General features: G+C 39.2%; 1 protein-coding gene across 1 annotated transcript; it reads right to left on the reverse strand.

The window, feature by feature from the left end:
* Positions 1-344: 344 nt before the first annotated feature.
* LOC129775481 (proclotting enzyme-like) lies at positions 345-8,195 on the reverse strand. The gene is made up of 4 exons (XM_055780275.1): positions 7,908-8,195; positions 1,799-1,977; positions 1,608-1,741; positions 345-1,543 (listed from the first exon to the last, which is right to left on the reverse strand). Exons 1-4 carry the CDS (start codon positions 8,008-8,010, stop codon positions 643-645), a joined length of 1,317 nt encoding a protein of 438 aa, XP_055636250.1. The 5' UTR covers positions 8,011-8,195; the 3' UTR covers positions 345-642.
* Between the last annotated feature and the right edge of the window lie 3,921 nt (positions 8,196-12,116).

Here is a 12,116-nt window from a genome sequence, read left to right on the forward strand (position 1 = left end):
ACGACACGCGACATGGCCAATGAAATTCGGTACCATCACGCAATCACGTTTGGCAAACGGAATATTTACTGTCAGCGGAACTCGAGAAAGGGAAATAGTGCAGTGAAAAGCGAATCCGAATGTTGATTATAAACTTATTGCCGCGTTGCTGAAGAATGGTATTTCCTAAATGGGATGTTCAATTAGGGCTCAGTGAATTCGGTTAAACCATTTCTTAACCATTCGGTTACAGCAGACACATTGAAGAACTGAATATGGTATCAAAGTGATAAATAATAGATGAGCGCAAAAAATTGGAAGAAAATCATCGTCAATAATTAAAAACGTAGTTGATTCTTCTTTTTCAATCATATCAGAATAATATTTATTATAATCTCATTATTTTTTCCCAATTACGGATAATTCGAACATCTCCGTTTCACGTCTCGACATGATGCTATATTCTCAGGGAAATGGTTTTCTCGCCACGATATCCATTATAATGATACCTTGTCATTCGTTGAACAATGGCATCAATCACGCAACTTAGTAAAGAACTCGATTAAATGATTGAGTTTGAAGATAATTACTTTTGCAAATTTGTATTTAATCGTTACTCTACTGTCATTCCGCACCAGGGTAGTCGCTAATCGTAATGCAATCTTAAAACACCGCGTTTTCGATTATCCATCTGACGTACAAACTAACGCGGGTATATATGCCGGGATGATTTGCTTCGCCACATCTTATTCCCCAGGAAACGATCCCAACGGTAACCCATCGTTTGTTTGGAAGCTGAACCATCAAGGGACCTCCGCTGTCTCCCTGACATGAATCCTTCCCTCCTTGATAATCTCCCGCGCATAGGCTAGTGTCATAGATTCGATTGATGTACACTTCCTGGCATTCCGCATTGGACCAAACGGGAACTGTCACCTCCATCAATATCATCGAATGAGGTCCGCCAAAGAACTGTGTTCCCCAGCCAACGACCACCGCCTTGTAACCGTTCCAGTTGTCATCGAGTGGCGGCATACAAATCGGCCAAATGTACGAATTGAAAAACGAAGGTCTGAATAGCTTCAAAAGTGCAATATCGTTCTCATAAGTAACGGGATCGAAATCGGAATGACTCCTAATCTCAGTCACCCGAAAATCTCTCGACCTTGTTTCATTGTACTGAGTGAAATCGTACTCCCCCAAACGCACCAAAAACTGATTGATCTTCAAATTCAGCATACAGTGCGCTGCCGTCAACACATGTCTGTCGGTAACTAGAACTCCTCCACAAAATGATTGTTGCGCCTGGTTTGTGATCAGCGCTGCCATCCAGGGCCACTCTCCAGGATCCGCTGGACGACCTCCGGCAATCTTCGGCACCTGCTTGGTCGATATTCCACAGCCTCGCTCTTCGGTTTTTGCGTCTCTCCCTTCATCATTACTGCCGTCGCCGTCTAGTCCTTCGACAGGATCATACCCGTCGTCACCCTGTGCTGGCAAGCGAACGGAAAACTCCGGGCCAATACCCTCCGTACGGTTATCCGGACAGCATACTCCGATAGATCTGCAAAAACAACACAAAATATCTCAGGCTAAATAGGAAATTGAGTATAGTCTTCAAAACTCACATATTTTCGATTACACATAATTGTCCAAGCATCTTCCATATGTCTTTGGAATCCTGTAGACGACAGTGTTGGTATCGTTTGCAGTGTCCCTTCTCTCCATTCGGAGTGACGCATTCCTGGTATGCTTTGTTGGGCTAAACAAGAAAAAATGAACCGAATGTACGTCGAACATTGAGATTGCTTGCACTTACAGGATTGAACATTTGGCCAATAAATCGCTTTCTTCTGACGTGGTTAAAATCCCGGTGTTTCTTCTCACGTTCAGCTTTGAGTTCTCGAAACGGCTGTCTCCTCCGCGGAAGTTTAGCTGGTAAATCGCGTGTTTTATTATCTTCCCCTTCAACCAGATTTCTATCGATTGTATCTATGTCTGTAGGGATTAAAAATGCACATTTACTAAGATTAGAAACGTTTTCGAAATTAATTACTTGTACAAACAGTATCCAACAATCAAACTAAACAGTTCTTTTTCAGGACCACCAAATCATTTTCAAAGAGCTTAATAATGGAATTTTTCAACCGTATCCAAAATCTATATGCAAAAAATTGCCTAACGAAATCGTCGACTACCTATGGTCGTGTCACGAACAAAACCTCTCCTGTAACTTTTTGATAGTGATGAACAGTAGGGGAACCGCGGGTAAGACGGACAGTGGGGGTATGATGGACAGGTGGTTGATTTGTATAGTTGCATTATTTCAAATTTCTGTTGACGGGAACCCTTTCTACATGCTATACTAGAATATTTAAACCATCCTATGACAATGAATAGAAGAATAGTCTTACCCCTATCTCCCCTACTAATGGAGGGAATGTCCGTATTCACCGACATGGGCGATATCCATTTGGTAGAGGGTACCACGTATCAAGATTCATGCAACTACCAATGCTATTGGTAAATAAGCAGTCGAACGAGGTTTCTGACTCTCAGCACCAGAGTGAGGGTTGGTAGCCGTAGGTCCTTGAGAATCCTGGGGTAATTGTCGACTGCAATGTGAGATTCCAGCACCACTTCGGTGAAGTATAGAAGGGCTGTGCCAAATGGGTGACCTTTTTAAACACTATCTCCAAACCCCACCCAATGATTCACTGACGGATGTCCAAAGCTATCGTCAAAAGTCGCCTCACATTCGCCTTCGAATTCATAGACCAGAGTTTTTTTTTATAGAAACATTATATTCGACTTACAACAATGTACTGCGGAATATCTCTGACCTACTACTATCCATGCCTGCAGTCTCGGCACGCGCCAAATATAGCAGTCGGCTTAAGCGCCACTCCCGCAAGGGAGACCGTGCTCTTTCTTGCCCGGCAATGAGACATCCACTGGGGGCGGGGTTGTCCCTTCCTCTCACAAACCCGGTTAGTTCCGCCATTTTTACCTGTACTCTCGAGAGGACCCGCGAGACCGTAGGTCCGTGATTCACAATATAACCACAAGCAGACAACCTCGGCTGTTTCCAATGTAGAGAATCTCATCACAGGACCAAATTCCAATATCTTCAATCCCACCCACTATGACATCTACAGGACACGTAACAGAAAAAAAACCACATAAAAGCCACATATAATTTTAAACACGCCACGTGTCACATTTTACTTTAGAGCTTATCTCAACTATAATTTGGACGGTTGCACAAGAAAGGGTGTCATATTTAATTGATGAACAAACTAGCTAGATTAACACACTACCTACTCGAACTAAATACCGACAAAAACCGTTCGGTTCCAAATCTCGCGGATACAAAATCTAGTCCGCTTTTACCTCTTCCACGGCCAAAGTTTAAATGGACGAGTATTTGACATGATCCTCAGATCAGTCCAGTATTCTTCAGAACCTTAACTGTGTAATTATTACCGAAGTTAATAATTCCATAGTTTAACCGAAGTTCTTTGTGGTTGTATCCGTCTCACTTTTCCCACATTCGCGGCTTTTAAGCCTTCGAGTACATTCTAAATCGAGTTGTTCGTCAGGTTTGGAGTTTCAAGAACAAGAAAACCACCGAAAGATTTTGCTTTTTTGGGGGAAAATGTGTTATCGACAAAAGGAAGCATCAGTCTTCTAGAAATGTATTGGTCAGTGGGTGGCTTAGTTAAATTCAGCCGCCGAGTCACATCCAGCACCCATTATACCCTCGGATAACGAAAATCGCGGATAACGCAATTAAGGACTAAAAATGAAGTGCAAACGCGAAATAAAGATATTTCAGCATCAATACAGCAATAAAAAAATATCCATCTGTAATGTCGTGTATAACAGAGGACAGTTATTGTGAGATCCATGACCAAACCAGAAGCTCGAGAGCCGACCACTCACTGACAAATTTGGAAAGTTCTATAGAATTACTATAGAAATCGCTTCAGCGGATAATCCGCACCACGTCCGGATTGTTTTAATGCATCCACCACATAGTACGGACCTGACACTAAGCGATTAGGGGAAAAGGGGGGAATTTGGACCACCTAAGCAAATCGCCTAATATTTCCAAACCAATACGGTCTAAATAAAAAATGTCACATTGTATACTGAGCTACACTTGTTTTCTCTCAATAAATAATGTTTAATCATTATATAAAGATTCAATCTACCAAATATATCATAAAATGAAAGAGATGATTTTTGGACATTAAAATTTGATGCGGGGTGATTTGGTCCAGTGTGTGTTTCATCGAAAAAAACATACTTTTGTTTATGTAAAGTATTTTGGTTTTGGGATCGATACCAGGTGTCTTGGCCAGATTCCAGACCACAAAAATTGGATTGACACCATCTCGAATTCTGCATGAATCTTTTCACTGTTGATCGAACATTTTCAAACACTTTTGATGCTTGGTGAAAGAAAATCCGTTCTCGATGGCCTGCGTTGCTCTTTCAAGCTCCTCCTTCTTCCAACGTTGTCTGTCCATCCTATTTTTGTAATTCAGAAGCATCTGGAATCAATTAGACCAAAAAAAAGTCTCAAACCTGTAGGACCAATTCACCCCACAGAAACGTGTCCATGTCACCCCACACAACACGCAAAAATTAAAATGCAATTAATTTCATTTATTGTTATCAAACTTACAGTTTCGCTACATTAAATTGTTCCTCTTCTGTAGGGGAACAGAACTGTACTGCACAATACATGAAAAGTTTGTTTAATAAGTGGGAAAAACCTTAAACCACTATATTAAAACTCACATTTTTTGACGATCAAAGTGCTTGCTGTGTTTATGCTACCGTTTCCTTCTACTTGTGAAGTTTTACCAAAGGTTTTTTACTTTAGGTACATACGGTTCAACAATAGAAGGAAGTGACATTATAAAAAATCCAAGTTGAGCCGTAATTTTTGAGATAAAGGGGGTGTCCAAATCACCCCATATGACCAAATCACCCCGTGTTACCCTACCCCCTTTTTTCTCGCACTGCAAAACTTCCTGAGTGAAAGAATTTGGAATCAAGAGAAGATTGTAAAAATCGTTTGATTTCGCCAATAAGGACCGTGACTTATATGAGAGAAACATGATGAAGCTACTTTTGGAATGGCAACAAATTTTACAACAAAATGGTGCATATTTCATTATTTGGGAGCATATTAAACCTTAAATGCATGATTTTTCTTTAACCTTTTTTTTAACCTATTAAAAGAAAAAAATACTGTGTTTGAATTACCGTTTAGAAATTATGTAAGGAAGGAAACGGTGATATACATTAGGGTGCCAATGAAACATACTTTTTTTTTCGGGATACGAGACGAAAAGAAAGGTTTCGGGTGCCAATAAAAATAATTATCTCGATTTTTCATTCGGAACATGCTGCGAAATGTTGATTTGCACGATAATATACCCTATGACAAATATAAGCTCATTCGAACTTCATTTACTAGCGTCGCAGATGTTAAAGTTTGAGTTTTTTGAAAACCGAAAGACCATCGAAAATCGGGGTTTTTAAAAAAATATTGATGCCAAATGTCTTAAAATTGCTTCACTTGTAGAGATTTACAGTTTACTAATGTTTACTGATATACTAATTTACAGAAAAAAAAATTTTTGGCAAAAAATAATGATAAAGGGCGAACACGAAATTATTGCGACACATTCAACAGGGCATAACTTTTTTACCATTGGGTAAAAATCAACCAAATTTTGCACACTTTCTCATTGATGTGTATTGTCTACATGCTGTCAAACTCGAACTCGTGTTTTTCGATTCAACGAAAATGGAGGTGAACCAACGCGAGTCGAGAGAACAAATTCTTTCCAAACACCTGGAATTTCCTGACCTGTCGCACCGGCAGTTGGGAAAAATGTTGAACATTCACCATTCAACCGTCTCCAGAGTGTTGAAGCGGTTCCAGGAGCGGTTGACGTTGGACCACGGCAAAGGAGCTCGAAGAAAACCGGGACCGGAGAACAAAAAGACGGAGGGAAAGGTGAAGCGGATGATTAAAGCAAATCCCAACGTCTCAGGCCGTGATTTGGCTAAAAAGATCGGCATGTCGCAGAGCTACGTCCAGAATGCAAAGAAGAGAGCTGGACTACATACATACAAGGTACAGAACTTCCCAAACCGCGATGGGCGGCAACAATCGACGGCTAAAACTCGGGCACGGAAACTCTACGAGAAGATGCTGACAAAATATGGCTGCTGTGTGATAGACGACGAAACATATATAAAAGCCGATTTTAAGCAAATTCCGGGGTTGGAGTTTTCACCGGCAAGAGCAAGTGCGATGTGGACGACAAATTTAAGAAGAAGAAAATGACGAAGTTCGCCTCCAAATATCTCGTTTGGCGGGCCATCTGCTCTTGCGGACTGAGGAGTGAGCCTTTCGTGACAAAGGGCACAGTAAATGGCGAGATCTACAAATCTGAGTGCCTCGAGAAGCGCCTTTTGCCGTTCTTGCAGCAGCACGACGAAGCTCCGCTATTTTGGCCAGATTTGGCATCATGCGACTATTCTAAAAGTGTCCTAGAGTGGTATGAGGCCAATTCTGTACATTTTGTTCCAAAGGACATGAACCCGCCAAACTGTCCGGGGCAGCGCCCGGTGGAGCAGTACTGGGCAATAATGAAGCGGGAACTTCGGAAGAGCAAGAATACAGTCAAAGACGAGAAGGACATGTTAAGAAAATGGAAAAGAAACTGAGAAACTGGTACCGGATGACGCTGTAAAGACTTTGATGGAGGGCATCAAGCGATGCGTTCAATTTTACACTCAAGGCTCCATCGATTAACTTTTCTTTTGATTTTTGAAGTAAATATATGTATAAAACTAAAAATTTTGGTTTGATTCTAAACATTATAAGAAAATTGGCATGACATTTTCGGTGTCGCAATAATTTCGTGTTCGCCCTTTATAATTGGCATCAAAATTTTTTTTTCGAAAACCCTGATTTCCTTTACTGCTCCCTCGGGTAATTTTTCGATTTTCGAAAAACTCATACTTTGGCCGCTTTGCATCACTCTCCCTTCAGTCCGATTGAGCTGAAATTTTGCATAGGGTGTTTTTTCGAGTTGGTGAACATTTTGTATAGGGTAACTTTTAGATATTTTAGGATCGATTTTTCCCATACATTCATTGGCACCCTTATGTACATATACATCATGCATTTAAGGGTTACAAACATGAATTTCAGGCAAATATAATGGATTAATTTTTTCCCAACCCAAAATTTTAGTACAGCATTTTTAGAAAGGATTAATTCTCTTTGATCAATATTTGAACACAATATTGTTGCGTCTAAATGTTTAAACCATAAACGCTATTATAAAAGCCAAACAGAACTTTGATCTGGAATGTGACATATTTTATGATAAAATTTCCAAAAATTATAACCTCCTGCGTAAAGACACTTCAGCATTTAAACATTACTACGTTGTGAATAAAAAAGCAGGTATATCCAAGAATATTTGATGGATCGGTTTTATTCTCGATTTTCATCGCTCAATAAAATTCTTAAAATATATAACGTTTTGATTTTTTTTTTGGTTTACGTGTCTCGTTTTCATTTCTGAACTATTTGGTCAGCCTTGCTCACCATCATCACAAACAAGCTCTCCGATCTCGTCTTGCACCTGCTTATGTTCCGCCCGCAAATAGAATCTCAATAGAATTCTCAAACGATTGATAATTTAGATTAGTTCGATTATTTCTAAATTCGTTGAGTGAAAGCTAGGCATACAAATCTGAATGATTGAAATAACATGAAAAATTTCCTCCACGTATTTCGACATGAACTTATCAGCTAACACTGAAAAAGCCGAAAAGATACACCGAAACGAACATTGTTATCAAAACTATTTTTATTCACCACCTACCATCATCATTTTGTTCCAAATCTTTCGCAATTAAACCAGCCACAGCGCTCACTATCAGCGATCCAATCACTATAAATACCAAAACTCGTCTTTCGATCATCATGGTTCAACTAATTAGCAATATCCGGTGTGAAACCACAGCTACCTCCAGCACACCCACTCAAATCTCACTTTCACTGTTCCAATCTATCATTAAAAAAATAACAGAAAACGGCAATACTATCCTATCGTTCTGGCGAATTTCGCGATCTTCATCGTTCAACGCACACTCAGCAACTGAAGCCAACGACGATGGGGCCCCCTTATCGCTTAGTCCTCCAGTAGTGCAGAATCCCCACGATTCCCATATCAGAACGACCCTGTGAGAAGCTGTGCAAAATGGGGACAAGCGTGCCAAACAAAACTGTGTTATTTCAGCTGAATAACGGAATCATTTTTCATCATCTACAAGCTTTAGTAATCCACAAACTTCCGAGACGATCAACGAGAAAGTAGTTTTACTTCCGAAACGACGATTGAACATCGCTCGATGAGGGACAACGTTTGAGAACGCCTTGCTCGATTTCAGTTCTATCTACTGATAATTTGAGTCATCAAACTTGTAATATCGGTAACAGATTGCTACTCTCAAGCGCCTTTATGAATTCCACAACCTATCGAATCGTTGCCAATATAAGTTCCTAGAGTATGACACCCCTGACGCCAACATTGCATTGAATCTAATGTATGCCTAAAAATGCATTCATCAAAAAAGGAGAATTTTGCATGTCGAAGTCTAATTTTTACGTGGATTCCATTTGTTTGTAAATTTTTCAACGGCGAAAAAGTGTTACGGAATTCTGGTTTATGCAGAGAACGTCAAATTAAAACCAAATTAAAAAGAGAACAACATCGTGACGTGCTAAACAGCTGCTCTAAATTGCGGAAAAGATTTATTTACTGACCTGGAACACGCACGCTAGCGTATGAGGTGGGCTCATAGGTAGAGTTCGATTTGAATGGCGTCGAAAAGGATTCGATTCCCGCCATTCATATCCGGGCATGATTATTTGTATGCATCAATACGATGTGCATTTTTTTCAAAATCTAGCAAATTTACACCTCCATTCAAATACGAACACTTAGAGAGATAATATATTTTGTCTTCTCGATGTTTTGCTTCCTAATTTGCACATTCTTCTTCACTTTTACATTTTAGATAATATTGATATCAATTCTTTCACACATGCCTAGGCGGACGAAGAAAATTGGCATGCCACTCAAAATATCTTTTAGGGGCTTTTCAATTATCTTCCTGGCCATCAACGTAAACGTCAAGATCCAGTAAAATTTGTCAGTTCAGAATACGTTGACTTAACACTAAATTCACTGATATTTCATGTATACCTATTCCTACCACAGTGGGTCAAGTGACCCTTTTTGAAAATGTTTTTAAAATAGCGATGCATAGCGAAAAATACATCATTTAGTACAATTTGATAAGAAGTAAATATTAGAAAATATTCTATATATATTTAAGAAAAGTAGTAAGGGCAAATAACGATGTGATATGGGATATCCATACAGATTTCATACAAATTTTGTAACAATATAACCTAATTTTTAAGTATTTTACGCAACAATCAACAAATTCAATCAGACAATTTGAACAGTACTGAACTGAACTATTCTTGCAACTGTCAAATGTGTCAAATATAGCAGTGATAAATATCGTATTTTTTCGCAATGTAATGCGATAAAAACAAAATTTTGAAACCGTCTCGCTACAGAAGCTGTGAACGCAATATTCAAATCGAAATTATTTGTTAAAATCTGAGGGGGAAATGCCTCAGTACAGTTGTCAAACGACTTCAAGGCTACATTCTGCAAGACCATGTCTATTATAACGCGAAACTAAATGAAAAAAAAACTTTCCGTGGGTTTTCCCTAAAATTCCCATTTTAAAATGTTTTTTTTTTATTTTTTATTTGGAATAATTCTCTATGTAACTGAAACTCTCAATCTAAGATATTACACATTTTTGTTCAATTTAGACCTCTGTGCGAGAATGAATTTTTTGCATAGGCTCAAAATTTAAAACTACTGGCAAGCTATACCATTGATCACGAGTTCAAAAATATGGATAACCATAAAATATACACTTTACTACAAGTATGCAATTATCACTTCGTTCTTAAATCTAACGCAATCGTCTTATCAGGTGCAAAATCCGCAATACAGATTCCGACACAGATTCACTATTTTCTCTACAGATAAAAACGATTTTTTAGCTCAGAAATACAGATTTCAATGTGGCAACATTGCTCCACAGTCGGATTTCTGCGAGGAGGACGGATGTCACTCGTTATGGACGGTTCCTAGGAGCTGCTACTTTCCGGCCCCTATTTTCTCTCGCACTTCCACTCTCAACTTGCAAGTAGCTTCAACTTTTTTTTTCTTTAAATATAAATCCGATTTCTTCGGCAGTCCGTGAACCAAAAAGGAGTCTATCATCCTGCGTATCGCTTTTCGACTCCCTCTTTATTTTCAAAATATTTTTTCTATTCATCTCTCTTCTCTTAGATCTTTTCTCCTCTCTCACTTTTTATCTTCTCCTTCTCTTCCTTTTCCGGCCGAAAATTAGCTGACCAGTTGATGAGTGTTAAGGCTGATTTAGACGATGCCAGTCAGCGCTCTAGTTGAAGTATCCAGTGAATAAAGAACAGACACTCTGTTCAAGTAAGAGGCCAATTACCTGTTCGATACTGGTACAAGTAACTTGAACAGAGTGTCTGTTCTCTGTTCACTGGATACTTCAACTAGAGCGCTGACTGGCATCGTCTAAATCAGCCTTTAGAATAAACACTTTTGTTAATTTTATAGAGGATTTTCTTTTGACAGCATGCGGTGTCTTCACAGGTAGGTATTGATGGTAAATAGGTAAGTATGAGTGTTTATTTATTTAACTTTCAGATTCTTTTCTTGTTTTATTATTTTTTTTTTGTTCCGGTTTTGCTAGCAAACTGTAACAAAATCTAAAAATAATAGACATTAGTATACTAATTCTGATATCAGAAGAAATCAAAGAAAAAATAAAACATTTTAGTTCGTGTCGTGTTCTGTTTTTTAATGACGAATGTAATGTGATAAATATTTTTTGCAGGTATTCAATTAGATTCTGTACTACATGGGCTGAAGAGTTCTGGGATTATTAATTAAAACAATCGTTTTTTGGGCATAGTTTCCTTCGAGGACAATGCACTTGGTATAACAAGTTTCCAACATTCCGATTCTCTTTCTGTAGTACGAAACATCTAAATCTTCGAAATATGCCTCAGTTTCTGCGATGACTTCCTCATTCGATGTGAATCTCTTTCCATGGAGCCACCGCTTGATGTTTGGAAAATATAGTAGTCGCTGGGGGTCAAGTCTGGAGAATATGGTGGGTGAGCAACCAATTGAAATCGTAATTGGTCCAATTTGGCTATAGCTTTTAAGGACGTTGCGTTGTCGTAAAAAACTTTTTTCTTCACCATATGGGGTCGTTTTTTCTTTAATTCGTCATTCAGTTTGTCCAATAACGCTGCATAATACTACCCGGTTATTGTTTTTCCCTTCTGCAGGTAAGCGATGGAGATTATGCCATACGCATCCAAAAAAACGGAGGCTAAAACCTTCCCGGCCGACCGTTGGTCTTTTGGCCGGCTTTCGATGATTGTCATTCACTCTGCAGACTGTCTATTGGACTCAGGAGTGTGGTAATGGATCCACGTTTCATCCATTGTCACAAAAAGTCGAGGGAGTCCACTCGATTACGCTTCAGTAACACCAAATCGGCTGTTTAATCAGCAACGCACCGCTGTTTTTGTTCGGTGGTATATTTTAAATTCACTAAACCACCGATGAATTGTTGCTCTCGAAGCTGAAGTGGAATAACATTTCAACAACCACTGTATTGATTATTCAGGAGTTTTTCCCATCAAAAAACAATATTTGATCAAAATACGATACCTCCCATACGATTCCTTGAAAATACGATAATCGCATGTCTAACCCGAAGCATCCATCATGTTGGTCCTTTTCCAAGCCAACACCACGTAACCCGATAATGTCTTGCATTCTATACGCACAGCAGGAACAATGCCGGACTAGTACCACATGAAGCGTCGATACATTCATAAAACCGACGAACGGCTTAGATGCAATGGCGGAGTATTGTGCTTCAAGTAG

This window comes from Toxorhynchites rutilus, chromosome 3, assembly GCF_029784135.1.
Source record: "Toxorhynchites rutilus septentrionalis strain SRP chromosome 3, ASM2978413v1, whole genome shotgun sequence".
NCBI classification, from domain to species: domain Eukaryota; kingdom Metazoa; phylum Arthropoda; class Insecta; order Diptera; family Culicidae; genus Toxorhynchites; species Toxorhynchites rutilus.

Coding starts and splice junctions, on each gene's coding strand:
- LOC129775481 (XM_055780275.1), bottom strand. CDS start 8,010: ATGATGATCGAAAGACGAGTTTTGGTATTTATAGTGATTGGATCGCTG. Junction 1,742..1,798: donor TTGGCCAAATGTTCAATCCT/GTAAGTGCAAGC, acceptor TTTCTTGTTTAG/CCCAACAAAGCATACCAGGA. Junction 1,544..1,607: donor TTATGTGTAATCGAAAATAT/GTGAGTTTTGAA, acceptor TTGTTTTTGCAG/ATCTATCGGAGTATGCTGTC.